The following is a 14,952-nucleotide window of genomic DNA, read 5'->3' as shown; positions in this document are numbered from 1 at the left end:
ATACAAAATATAATCAGCTAAAAAAGCATGTATTATTATAGTCTACCCAGCAATATATATAAATTAGCTTCACCTTTACCAGTTACAACATTACTTCAAGTGATAAACATATTAATGCATCAAAAATGATAATCCAGTAATCTAATATATATCAATTATTTCGAAATGAGAAGAGAGTACTTCAAAATTACAATGTGGAAAATCAGGATGACAAAATGATTGATGCATCAAATTAAGAATAAGAAGAAGAAGAAGAAGAAGAAGAAGAAGAAGAAGAAGAAGGAGAACAAGAACACCATTGAGAGACAGGGGGAGGGGGAGCAGAGGAAACAGGAGGTGTGGCCTCCCCCCCCCCCCCAGCTGTTTAAAAGCAGTTGGTGGTCGTGCGAGCATCCACTCAGTGATGTTGAGGGGAGCAGGCATGACAGCAGTGGGAGAACTGGTGCTGGTACTGGGCTTACTGGTGAGCGCTCACTGTGAGGTGAGAGCACGAGACCCTGAGGTGGAGGAGGACGAGGAGGAGCTGGGAGTAAGAGGAGGAGGAGGAGGAGGAGGAGCAGCGTCTCCCCCCCACCTCGAGAGGCTTCACCCCGGGGCGACAGAGTTCCCCCCACCCGGAGAGAGAGGGAACTACCCAGCCCGAACCGGGTGAGTCCAAAACATCCTGAACTCGAGCTGCACTCATTACATTTTTTCTCTGCTTTCGACTGTTTTCCCGCCTGAGAAAGTTCCATTCAGTGAGGAAAGCTGTGAAGTTCAAAGTTTGAAGTTGAAAGTAGAGCTGCAACAATTAGTCAGTTAATCGATTAGTTGACAGGAAATGAATCTGTAACTCTTTCAATAATTGATGTATCATTAAAGCTGCAGTAGTCAGTATATTTTTGGCATCGTTGGTAAAAAAAATTCCATAATAACCTTTCAGCATATTGTAATTCAAGTGTTCTGAGAGAAAACAAGACTCCTCATGGCTCTGTTTTCAAGCTTTAGAAAATCTAGTCCGTGACAGGAGACTGGCCAATCACCCGTCATTTCAGAGAGAGAGCGTTCCTATTGGCTGTGCTCCGGTCATGTGGGCGGTGCTTGGTATTTCCTCAACATATCTCATCATGACTGCTGGGTCCCAAACTTTCTCATTTTACAGCTAAACAGTACACTACAAGATGATTCTGAAAACATTTGAGGAGAGAAATAGACATTACAGTAACAGAATATTGATTCATATTTGATCAGCGTTGCCTAGTTTGACCGTTTAGTCAGAGTTTACGAGTGGTTGACAGATGCTCAGAGACGGCAGCTGGACGGCTGACTAAAGCTCGGCTCTGATTGGTTGTTTTCCTCCGGTCTGTGAAATCCTCCAGATATGCGGAGGACACCGGAGGACACAGAGGCACATGATATTTTTCAGATTACCTGTCTCATGCACTACTGTCAGGATATAGGACCTAGTAACCGTTTAAAAAAATAACTTCATTAAATGGGCTAAATCTCTGCTAAAGGAAATGCCACGTAAACATTAAAAGATTTATATCGACCATGTGACACAACATTTACTGATAAAAAAGAATCAAATCATTTGATCATACATTGGTGCCCTAGTAGTGAAGCCTGCCTATACTTCAGCTCTGGAGGACTCGTTAAAACCACAGATGATTTAATAGCTGTGTGGCTCTTGCAGGATCGGTACATTGGTCAAGTCAATGTCACTGGCGCACGATGCTGCCAGGGATAAAAGATGTGCCACATCAACGGAGGATCAATATCAGGCATGAGAGGCTTCTAAACATACTCTTTATATATATTTAACCAAACACTGAAAGAACCAAGCAGGTCTGCCTTATTACACGATTTTTGCAACAAAACAATTATTCCTATTTTCACCAAATATAACACTGCACGTGTGTAGTTACAATTCTGGTTTATTACAACTTATTTTGGTGATCCTGTCCATCCGCCCTTTCAGTAATAATAACATGACACTCACCAAATTAATATCTCAGTTCTGGGAGCCAGTAGTGTAAAGTAACTAAGTACTCAAGTATGTACAATTTTGAGGTACTTTTCCATTTTATGCAACTTCTACTCCACTACATCCCAGAGAGAAATATTGTCTTTTTTACTTCACTACATTTATCTGAAGCTTTAGATACTACTAGTTACAGAGATTTTAAACAAAAAAATATATATAATAAAAAAATAAACACATTGTATTGTGTCTCCTTGACACGTTTCAGAAGTCTCTGAGTTGTCATCAGTTCCACCAAAGAGACACTTCTCTAAACTTCTCACATGGTTTCATTTAAAAAGCTGTTCAAATGATCCAATATTTCACTAAAGATGTGAGAAAAGTCAGAAACTGAAAACAGATTTGTGTATCAGGGCTTAGCGTCTTCTTCTTTCGTCTCTCCTTAATCATCTCACGACCCCTCAGGTTTATCTGGTGACCCTTTGGAGGGGCCCGACCCCCAGGTTGGGACCCACTGGACGAAACTAGATAAATGTATATAAACTAGCTCAAATTCAGTGTGGTGTTGTTTGTGTTGTGGGATGTTACATATGCTGCGTTTTTGCAATACAATACAATAAAACACACACACACACACACACACACACACACACACACACACAAGTCACGCCTATTGCATACAGAAGTACCAAGCAGGGAGCACTTAACTGTTTTGACTGCCAGCATGCTTATAATAGGCTGGTACCACCCAGGCTGTTGTTGACACACACACACACACACGCACACACACACACACACAGGAGTCACACCTATTGACCCTTCCTTATTCCCGCCCTTTTTCGCTCTGTGCTCCAATAACAGTGGAGCAAGCAGAACCTCGGTCAACTTTGCCCTTTCCTGTTATACTTAGATGGATATGCTCCGTCTGTTCAAAGGTAACATTAGGCCTACTATGTAAGTCCCATTACACTGTATAAGGTCACATCTGAAGATAGCTAATGAATAGCTACATCAAGAAGAGTTAGCCTAATGTCAGATCACCAGCGTCATTCAGCTTTGCTTCCTCCTTATTTCTGTGGTAACGTTAGAGAGATTTGGAAAAAAGCCTGATAGGTTGATTGCTGACATATTTTTAAGATGACTCGAATTATCGTTTGCCGGAGAAGATCAAGGCTAACGTTCCTTTGAGTATATTATCTCTACGTGCCGCCCCAAAGTAACTATTTGTGTTATTTATTTGCATATACACGACATCTAACATCCCAACAGGAAGAGTTACCTGAGTAAAGTTTATCATCATGAATATATCTTCACATTGCATATTGTAGTCCTTGCTGTAGGCTCCTTGAAGCCCAGAAATCTGATACACACTGCAACAGCAGGCTAAACAGATCCGCCATCTCCATGTTTCTTTTTGTGAAGCTCGTCTGACCTAGCAACAGTAGCTAAGGCGGGTTCAAACCTGTACAAGGACTCAAAGGATTCAAGTAGGGATGCTCATTTTGAAAAATTTTCTTAACCAATAACCGACTCTCGTTAACCGATTATTAACCGTTAACCGACAAGAGTTGTGCCTCTCATGCAGCGGTGTACCAGCTGCAGGAGCACATCAGATATTGGTTGACGGGAGTCTCCAGTTCACCGTCCGGGAGCGTTAACTTAGCAGCTACGGTGCTGCGTGTAGTGTCGCGGACATGCAGCCACTTTCCCAGTAAGTCTCCACCACAGATTTAGTTTGGTTTAGCAGGTTGTCTGCTGTGTGTCTGCCCGGTGTAGCTTTAGCGAGTGACCAACAAACAGTGTGTGTATTTGTGCTACGTTAGCAGCTCTAGCATTGCCGGAGGCTTCGTGCTCGCCGCCGCACACGTAGTCTGTGTAACTTTAGTGAGTTCCCAACAGACCGTGTGTGTGTGTGTTGGTGGTGAGTGTGAGGTTGTTGGTGTTGTTCTAGCTGTGAACGTAGGTGTAGCAGTGTGTGGACAGTTTATTTGTCGGTGAATAAATGCTATGAAACTACAACTCCTCCACTCCGCTCAAGAGAGCCGGAGAGATCGGAGCCGACTCCCTGTATCCTGAAACTCCGGCTCCGCCTCTTAAGGTGGGCTGTTAAGGTGGACCAGCTTTTCTCCTTAAAGAGACGAGCTGCTCCTCTGAGCCGCTCAGCTTTTGAGTTCATTATTAATATTTCTTTTAACTGTTTTAACCGATAGCGTTAATCGGTTAAAATGCTTAATGTCGGTTAACGGTTAAACGGTTAATTATGGACATCCCTAGATTCAAGGATCATTTATTGTCATTCTGCAATCTTGGAACCCATTGGCTACATCGACAATGGATTGCATCTGGAGGCAATGGTTATATGTCTGTGGTTTGGGTAGCCAGTGGATATCTGGGCCAAGACTTCTTTATCCGTGTGCTGCTCATTGTTTACAGTCCGATTAACAACTTGAGATGCGAGACTGGAGTTGAGAGATGATGCTTACGACCAGGTAATTTCATAAGTAGCCAGTTTACAAGCTCATTTTTAACAAAAATTTTAATTTTTAATAAAAAGCTAATTCATTGTCAGACGATAGCCAGTGGGTTTTGAAATTACATTTTGGCCAACACAGACTGTTTACCAGCATTCAACCACAGCCTGCTCAAACGTGATTGGTCAATACTATTCGGACTACAAACTGAAACCAGAACACTTCGGATACCAAAATCGTATCCTGTTGCCCACAGATTCTACATGTGAATGCAAATGAATGCAGAATCTGTTTGTAGAGTCGTTCTACAACTCAGGGTTGCACAACAAAATGCATTGTAGCCTAGTCAATTTATGCAAAAAAACATGAAAAAAGAAAAAAAAAACTGTAGTACATCCCTAGTGCATTTGTTTTTAATCTGCTTCAGGAGGAATGCAAACGGCAGCAACAAAGACACTTGACCATTGACTTTGACTATGATTGAGCACCAACCATCATTGATGTGAACACATATTCCACCTCTTCGGACGGCTGTAGCTAAGTGGGTAGAGCGGATCGTCCATTAACCACAAGGTTGGCAGGTCGATCCCCGGCTCCTCCTAAAGACTGCATGTCGAAGTGTCCTTGAGCGAGACTCTAAACCCAAAGTTGTTCCCCGGGCGCTTGCAGCAGCCCACTGCTCCTAACATACTTAGAATGTTTTAAATGCAGAGGTCAAATATCATGTGTGTACCTGTATGTACTATGACAAATAAAGGTTTCTTCCTCTTCTTCATCTTCTTCTTCTCATCCTGTGCTCTGTCCTGCTGTCTGGCCTTCAAGTGCAACTTGACCTGGGATGCCACGATGGCACCTCTTAAGGTCTGTGTAAAGATGTGGGCGCATCAGTCTCCGAGCTCCCGTTGCTAGGTTAGCCTGAAGTCTTATTTCATCCATCTTATTTTCCTGTAACCGGACCTGAGCCAGGAGCAGGCTGGGTAGGGGAGTAGCATTAGGTCCTTGCTGGGTTAGCTCAGCTCTCATCCGGGCTCTCCTCCCTTCCTCCCGGGGCGGTCAACTCCACATTCGGTGGCATTCGGTCTGTCTGGTCTAGCTGGGTGGTCTAAAGATGCCTTGGACTGTGATTGTCTCAAGGACAGCTGCACTTTATTCAAATCCCACACTTCCTTTTCCGATGATGAGCGTAGGCTATCTCTGTCATATGCTGCAGATGCTCCAGTAATAAAGACTCTCGCGAGACTCACTGTCCGGCGACCTATCCTAACCTACATTAACCATTCAAAGTCAATGCCTAACCTTAACTATTCCAGGTCAATGCCTAACTTTAACTAATCAAGATCAATGCCTAACCTTAACCGTTCCAGATCAATGCCTATCCTTAACTATTCCAGGTCAATGCCTAACTTGAATTAATCAAGATCAATGCCTAACCTTAACTATTCCAGGTCAATGCCTAACTTTAACTAATCAAGATCAATGCCTAACCTTAACTATTCAAGATCAATGCCTAACCTTAACCGTTCCAGATCAATGCCTATCCTTAACTATTCAAGGTCAATGCCTAACCTTAACTATTCCAGGTCAATGCCTAACTTTAACTTATCAAGATCAATGCCTAACTTTAACTACTCAAGATCAATGCCTAACCTTAACTGTTCCAGATCAATGCCTATCCTTAACTATTCAAGGTCAATGCCTAACCTTAACTATTCAAGGTCAATGCCTAACCTTAACTATTCGCGATCAATGCCTAACCTTAACCATTCAAGGTCAATGCATAACCACAACCATTCCAGATCAATGCCTAACCTTAACAATTCGAGGTCAATGCCTATCCTTAACTATTCAAGGTCAATGCCTAACCTTAACTATTCGAGATCAATGCCTAACCTTAACTATTCGAGATCAATGCCTAACCTCAACCATCCCAGATCAATGCCTTACCTTAACCATTCCAGATCACTTTCTGTCTGTGTGATCTCAAGTCATTCACGAAACAAAAAAAAAGAATATTTGGATTAAGATGATCCTCAGCTGAATGCTACTACCGATGGCATCACACAATGTCCAATCTAATCCAGTCCAGTATTTCCAGTTTTAATGGGACCTGGAGGTGCTATTTATTCATCTTCTTCTTCTTCTCTGCATACCTACTTTTTTGTATCAGTTGTTCTTGTTTTGTCTCTTATGTCGGATATTTCTATATTTTTTTAATACTGTGGGCGAGTTAGGGGCACGATATTGGAGGGTGAAGGGGTAGTAGGGTACGTAAATATGAACAATAAGTGAGACTATACTCAAATTTTACATTAAAGGACCAGTGTGTAACAATTAGGGGGATCTATTGGCAGAAATGGAATATAATATTAATAAATATGTTTTCTTTAGTGTATAATCACCTGAAAATAAGAATCGTTGTGTTTACGTTGCCTTAGAATGAGCCGTTTATATCTACATAGAGAGCGGGTCCTCTCTTCACGGAGTACGCCGTGTTGCTCCGCCATATTTCTACAGTAGCCCAGAACGGACAAACCAGACCCTTTTAACTTTTCCTGCTTGGGCCTATGTCAATAATGTTACTCTCTCCAGTCGCCACCACTCTCTCTTGCTTCACCACTCACTTCCCATGTACACACACACTTTACGCACTGGCTCTGCTCCAATTGGCTTTAGAGAGGGCCATTCGTGTTTTCGCGTAAGCCACCACATTTCACGCTTGACATACGGGGAGGCTTCAGTTGGTTGCAATCTCATCATCTCACCGCTAGATACCGTCAGATCCTACACACTGGACCTTTAACTGATATGTGAGCTGATCTGCTGCATTTTCTTTAGATTTGGACGCTTGTTTTGGGAACAGTTTTTAAAAATGTGTTTCTGAGACTAAATAAGAGGATTAAATGTCTCGAGCACGCTCATACAGGCCTCCGTCATCATTCTGACCCACATCCATACATTAAACTGCAGGACTCCACAGATTCCCTGATAAAATGATCCCTGAGGGCTCCTAACAAAACAAACCTCCATTAGCTCAAAGACCCCCACAACTTTAAACTTCTGCTTTAATGGCATCGTTCACAAATGGAGCTCTTTGTGCTGTAATGGAGAGCAGCTTTCCAGTTTTGCTCTGTTTTTTTTTTTAGTCCCAGCGTTATCATTGGAGGCTGAGGGTCGAGTGGCGGGGGTGGGGTATACATGCTTTAGAGGCCAGATGTCAACAGGTAGTTAAGTGCTGATGAAGTGGAGGTGGAAAAGTTTGTTGTGAAAATATCTGAGGCTTCGGAGGAACTTTAAGCATTGATTTTTTATTTTTTTTTATTTTGTACTCTTTTAATGTCTAATTTTCTTTTAACGTCTTTTTTATTTTACCTACCTGCCCAGAGACTATGGGCAGAAAATATTTGCTAGAAAACCTGATACATTAAAGCTTTCCTTGTTTTATATAAGATTAAAGTTCTTGGTGCATTGTCTCTCTTCAAATGCAGAAACATAACATAGCTTTGATTAGAAATCCTATGAACTTTACATGCTGATCATTTTCCACATCCTTAGTGTAGTTTTGAGATTAATTTCCTTCTTTCCTTTCAGTCGTTTGTTTTTACTTCATTGCTCTGAAATCAACTTGAAACTTGCTGCAGAGAGATAAAAATAAATATATGCTCTTATTTTGAAGATTTCCTGTCTTTGCACTTTTATTTCTTTGACAGCAGTCCATCATGGTGGCCTTCCAGGTTGAGAGGTAGATTTGCGGTGCGTTCCAATAGCCATATGCCAGAAAAGGATTTAGTATGTCCTAATATATAGTATGTCAAATGCAGTATGCCAGAAATACCAGGAAGTCCTACTACATCCGGACGCATTGTGCAGTATGCAAGTCAGCATGCTTTTCTGGCTATTCTGACCCACAATCCTCTGCACAGCAGATATATGAGGTCAAGGTAAAAGGAGGAATGTTATGATGAAGTAGTATGTCCCAGTTGTATGCATACTGCATGCATCAGTATGTACTTTGCAAGGGCAGCTGCTACATGCACTAAAAGTAAAAAGAACAAGTATGCGATTTGGAACGCAGACGCATCGTTCTTTTGTCTCTTTGTTGTGACCTTTGACCTCCTCGGCTGCTTGAATTGCTGCTGATCTTGTAATTAAAGCCTCACCGAAATCCTTTTAAAATAAAAGTTCACCCAACTTGAACAGAAGAGGAAGATGACGCTCACACCTTATTCATTTAATACACCGTCAGGAGCCTCAGTAGCGGTGGAAGATCGATACGCAGCCACAACAGCCTGGCACCTCCTCCTCATGCTGGTCACCAACCTGGTCACACGTTGCTGTGGGATGGCGTTCCATTCCTCAACCAGGATTCATTGCAGGTCAGCCAGCGTGGTTGTGTTGGTCACTCTAACACGTACAGCACGCCCAAGCTGATCCCACAAGTGTTGAATTGGGTTGAGCTCTGGACTCCTGGCAGGCCGTTCCATTCTCTCTACTCCCACATTGTGGAGGTAGTCTGTGATAACCCTGGCTCTGTGGGGGCGAGCGTTGTTTCTTTGAGGATGAAGTTAGGTGCCAGATTGTGGAGATATGGGATCGCCACTGGCTGCAGAATCTCATCCCGATATCTCCCTGCATTGAGATGGCCTTCAATGACAAGCCTTGTTTTGCCAGTGAGGAAGATGCCGCCCCACACCATGACTCTGCCCCCACCAAAAGCTGTTACTCCATCGATGCAACAATCAGCATAGCGTTCTCCACGTCGTCTCCATACTTTGACCCTGCCATCCAACTTTGGCAGACAGAACCTGGACTCATCACTGAACATGACATTCCCCCACATGTTCAGGTTCCATTGTCTGTGTTGTCGACACCAGCGCAAACGGGCCTGACAGTGAAGGGCTTGCAGGCTTCCTGGTAGCCTTATGAGAATACACTGTTTACCATTGGCAGAGCATTTTGGCAAATTTTTCTTGGGCGCTACCCACATAATCAGCTGTGCTGCTCATCCCACAAATGCATGATCCTTACAAGTTGGACATCATTGCGAAGGTAAATAAACAGGCTTTCCAACGATGTAAAATACAATGACCATTAGCATTGATACAAGAAATATTCCACCAAACACAAGTTTCCGAACTTTGTTTTTCCAGTATAGATCACCTAGTTTGACAGCTTGGTCCAAGTTTGGTGTGGCGGACGCGTCGCGCTGGACGGGTTCATTTGTATAAAGGACTGTTCCCAACCTTTTCATTTTGAAAGAGCAACGGCCAATGAGGAAACTCCAACACTCAGCCGACCAATCGTGTAACTTCATCACTCAGTGACAGACTTTTTGCGTTTGTAGGACTGGCCCTCTGTGGTCCAGCCACAGGATGTTCAGAATGGAGGACGGAACCTGCCAAAATCAAAAATAAATCAATAAATGACTCATTTGTCATTAAGTGTAGCAAAAATAATATTCACAATAAATGCAGCCATTAATTAACTGATAAAATGTAATATATCAATTCATGTCACATTTTATCAATTAAATCTTTATATCATTTTTGCTACATTTAATGATATTTATTTATTTATCTATTGAGTCATTCATTTATTGAATGATTTTGGCAGGTTCAGTCCTCCATAGTTCAGGGAGAATGTAGACACCAGAGATCACAATCATGCTCTCGTGGACATTTGAATGGTTTCATATGACAGGGAGGGTTATCTAGTCGCCCCAAATCACATCGATTACATAAATGTATGTGTACATGCTCTGGTTAAAGATGAAGAATACTTGAACGTTTCACAGGAACAGAAAAGAGGGATGTTGATCTATAAATCCAAAGTGAAAATATGTGTGTTTGTGTTTACTGAATGAATGTGTTTGTATAAAGAGTCTCTTCCAGAAACACAGGAATGATTGTGAAACATGAAAGTGGAGCTGAACTCTCAGAGCTGTTGGTGACACGGTCGGCCAGAGTCAAGCAGACAGGAAGTGATGAGACAAACAGTTCAACATCAACATTACAACATTATAGTAAACACATATCAACACGGTGTAGGGTTGACTCCAGAGAAGATTAGACAGAGGGGGATGAGGTAAAAGAGGAGCAAACAGGAACACAAACAGAAAGCATGTTATAGTCCTAGTAATGAATGAATGAATGCCAAACAACTTCTAACATTCTTATATGAAATAATATCAATAAATAGCTGCTATTTGTAAATCAAAATATTCTACAGTCGTGGGCAGATTATGAGACAGCAGTCCCCTGGATGTAGAACATGGCCTCCCACCTGTCCTACACTGGAGTAAGATCCCCAGACTGAAAAAGTGGTGGTTTTGCGTTTCGTTGTAGACGTTTGTCTTTCCAACAAGGGCCCTCCCCCCCTGCCGTGCCACCCCTCTTGTTTAGTGACGAAGTGTTCTCCAGATAATCTAATGAGTTTTTAAGTCGTAAATGAATCTTATGTAAGTATGTTGAATGTTCTCAACCCGTGAAGGAAAAACCCCTCTGGGCTCTTCACTGTGACTTCATGGTGTGTGTTTCTGTACCGAAACACACACACACACACACACACACACACACGGTCTGTGATGACCCCGTCAAATCACCAAACACACCTTATCTGACGTCTGTAACCCTGTGACCTCATCACACACGTGTTTATAGTTAGCTTCATTCACCACAGCTGCTCAGTGACTCTGATTGAAACCTCATTGTGTGGGTGTGTGTGTGTGTTTGTGTGTGTGTGTGTGTGTGTGTGCGTGTGTGTGTGTGTGTGAATTCATTATATTTAAATTTAAGTATGACCTTTTGTCATTAAATTTCATGTTCAGATTCAAACCAACAGTGAATGTATCTACTAACAAGTATTGTATGTAACAAAGCCTGATATATCTTCCTCTGTGCGTAGAGCTCTATGAACACACACACTTTGGTTTCTTTTGACTCAAACAACATGTTCCACACAAATACTCACTAGAGCACCAAATGTGGATTCATCCGCCGCTGAAAATAGTCCCCCAACAAATGCACTATTCGAAAAAAACTAAAGTGACCAGCTGGAATTTACTGATAACTTTTGAAAACATGAAACTGTATATTGGTGTGTTTTTAAAGGTGTACATCTTGTGTACCAATGGACTTGGAGCTGACAGCCACAGACAAGAAGTCAGACAGGAAGTCAGACAGCTGAGAGACGGACTAACATGTTGGTTGGTTCGGCTCTAAATGTAGGATTTGTTGTCTTAAACTTTATATAATATCCACTTAGTTTGTTCACCACATCAGTATTAAAGAAATCTCTCCACGTGTTTTTGTTTTATTCAGCAACTCCAGCTCTCATGAGGCTTTGCCAGCACAGTAACATCTAAGAATTATGGGAGCTGCAGTTGACAGATGCACACAAAGTAATTCCCAAATGATTGTATTGTTAAAGGAATAGTTTGACATTTTGGAAAATACGCTCATCCTCTTCCTCTCTGAGAGTCAGATGTTCAGATGTGGGAGCGGTATCGATCTTCTCATTCAACTCTTTCCAAAATGTCAAAGTCCTCCTTTAAGATAACTGTTGTCTGTCAGTGAGGAGAGAACACCATGGTTGACCTCTGACCCCACACAGGACAAAGGAAAAAATAAATTGCAAACAAGCAAATTCTCCTCAAATGATCTCATCCGTCTCCCTGAAACACAGCATCGGTATCTTGACTCTCTCTCTGTGTGTGTTGTGTGTGTTGTGCAGGAACTGGTGTGCGTTCGTGCAGCGGCGGGTGGTTACCATGGCGGTGGCGTGTGGAACAGAGAAGTACACCATCCAGTCTCAGAGTCCGTGTCCGAGTGGGACGCCCGACTGCCAGCTGGTCATGTGAGTACACAACGATAATAACAAGTGTCAGTAGTGGAGGAAGTCCTAGAGCAGGGGTCAGCAACCTTTACTATCAAAAACAAAATCTGTCTGGAGCCGCAAAACATTTGAGCATTGTGATGAAGGTAACACAGTTTATAGTCTAAGTATATAGAATATAAGTCTAATGCTTTGAGGGCCAAAGTGCAAATGTACTACGGAGTATTAGGGCCACATTGAGAGAAAAAAAAACGGAGATTTACAGAATAAAGTCATAACTTTACGAGAAAAAAAGTCGTAATATTACGAGAATAAAGTCATAACTTTACGAGAATAAAGTCATAATATTAAGAGAAAAAAGTAGTAACATTACAAGAATAAAATCATAACTTTACGAGAAAAAAAGAAAAAATAACACGTAAAATGACTACTTTATAATATTATGACTTTATTCTCTAAATCTCAGATTTATTTTTTTCCTCAATGTGGCCCTAATACTCCATTGTACTGTCGTACCATAGACCTACAACAATGAGCAATAAAAATGAAAATGTAAACAAAAATTAATTTCCATTTTTAACAATCCACAGGGAGCCACTGGAGAGGGGCTAAAGAGACGCATGTGGCTCCGGAGCCGCAGGTTGCTGACCCCTGGTCTAGAGGAAAAGTCCTGAAGGGGATCACTGAAGTCATCCTATTACAGTCATTTATAAGCATGTTTACATGCACAGTGGTCTCACAGTTATTATCAGATTTTGGAAGTATTTTGGTTTGTGTGTGTTTGCCGGCAGCTAGTATTCAGATCATTCACTTCAGTAAAAGTACTAATACCACACTGTAAAAAAGCTCTGTAACAAGTAAAAGTCTTGTATTGAAAATGTTACTTTAGTAAAAAGTATAATCAAGAAAATGTAGTTAAAGTATTAAAGGGACTGTTTGTAACTTCTTACACGTATAAATCAACCGGGTCGATGTCCCATGCGCGCTCGCATATACACTCCACACTGCAGAAGAGTTAGTAGCTCTGAGAATATCTAGTGAATGTACAGTGGACGTTTGTGCAGAAATAACTGCTGCAACTCCTCCAGACCAACAGAGGTTTCCCGTGTCTTGTGAAGTGACGGGGCTCCGCAGCGAGAAACGTTATCGTCTCCGACCGGGTGCCGTTGTCTCCCCTGTTCCCTCCGGCCGCGGTCGGGAGGCTGATGCAGGAAAAGCCAACACTAGGATCAGCAGTGATTCATGGAGAGACCTTCGTCTGGTCAGCTAACATTACTGCCAAGCAGCTGAAATATAGAGTGATATTGTGCTTTTAGCTGACGTGTGTCGCCTCACTGTGTTGAGAGATGCTCCTTCATGTCTATTTAGAGCGAGTAAGCGCGAGCCCGATGCTGACTTTCGTTGACTTAACAGCCACAGGTGTCGCTGTTAACAAGACATTCTGATTCTTACCAACAGTCCCTTTAAAAGTAGGCTATAAAAATGTCACCTATGACTGTTCTACTATTATATATTCTATCATTAGATTATTATTACTCATGCATGAATGTAAAAGCGGGATTCTACTGTTGTAGTTGGTTGAGCTGGAGCTCATTTTCAACTATTAACTAATGATTATTTTCATTATGGATTAATCCGCTGATTATTTTCTCCAGGGACGGCGTGTCAATATACGCTTGGTACATAGTGTCCTTTCAAAATAAACTTCTGTTTTCACACAAAGATATGTTTAGGCAACACAACCACTTAGTTAGGGTTATGAAACGGTCGTGGTTGACGTTAACTTCACTGACTAGTGACTCAAGCGACTAACGACTGACATGACAAAATAAGTCAACGTTACTTTTAGTTTCATATGGAACATGAACACTGGTCTTGTGGTTGAAAGTCTTGTGTTTGTTTGACCCATCCACCACACCTTCCACCCAACCATTAATACTACGTCACTTGCTCCAACCGTCGAATAACACTGCGGGTGTGTTTACATTGGACAGCCCGGTTTGTCACATAGTGTCGTTAAAGGGTTCCTCCGTGCGTCGGTTTCCGATGCCCAGTATTTGATGAGTTGGGAGTGAGAACGGGTTGTTCTTGTATTATGTTTTCAGATCTATTTCCATTACAAACCAGCAGTTTTAGTTACTTTACAGATTACAGTTTTCATCCCCTTCCTGTCATGTATCTCCAGATGTGTTGATGTTGAATGTTTGTGATAAACTGAAGGATGAGGTGTTCCTTTATGGGTTGAGAAAAGTCTCCTACTTCTCAAAGGTAAATTAACTCTTTAAAAAGCCTCTTGGATCAGCTGGGAAAAGCATCGTCACAAAGCTGAAAACAGGGCTGTTATTCTGACACCATGAGAGTTGACTTTTTAGAGATACGTGGTTCTCACAGGACAATAACGCTACAAACATATGATGATCATATAGAGTATGTTGCATTGCTGTAGACTGAACTAACCAACAGTATATAAAGGAGTTAAAACATCTAAGGCAGTAAAATGCAACATACACATTGATGCAGCAGTAATATTATTCCAGAAACATCAGATATAATAGTCAAACACTGACAGGGAACATTTTACTGCACAATGAGTACTTTTACTTTTCCTTCTTTAAGTATATTTTGCTGATAATACCAAGTATTATCAGCAAAATATACTGAAAATATACTTACATACTTTTACTTTTG

General features: G+C 41.7%; 1 protein-coding gene across 1 annotated transcript in view; it reads left to right on the top strand.

Annotated features, from left to right (window-relative positions):
• The first annotated feature begins 408 nt into the window (after window positions 1-408).
• mmrn2a (multimerin 2a) overlaps window positions 409-14,952 on the top strand; it is a 47,725-nt gene continuing 33,181 nt past the window's right edge. The window contains exons 1-2 of the mRNA XM_037783119.1: window positions 409-648; window positions 12,163-12,285. Of these exons, the coding sequence (XP_037639047.1) occupies window positions 422-648; window positions 12,163-12,285 (350 nt within the window). The 5' untranslated portion in view covers window positions 409-421. The remainder of the gene's footprint in view (window positions 649-12,162; window positions 12,286-14,952) is intronic.

Source organism: Sebastes umbrosus, chromosome 10 (genome assembly GCF_015220745.1).
Source record: "Sebastes umbrosus isolate fSebUmb1 chromosome 10, fSebUmb1.pri, whole genome shotgun sequence".
Classification (NCBI taxonomy): Eukaryota; Metazoa; Chordata; class Actinopteri; order Perciformes; family Sebastidae; genus Sebastes; species Sebastes umbrosus.
Note: the sequence above shows the minus strand (reverse complement) of the source record. Positions and strands in the feature narration are given on the sequence as shown.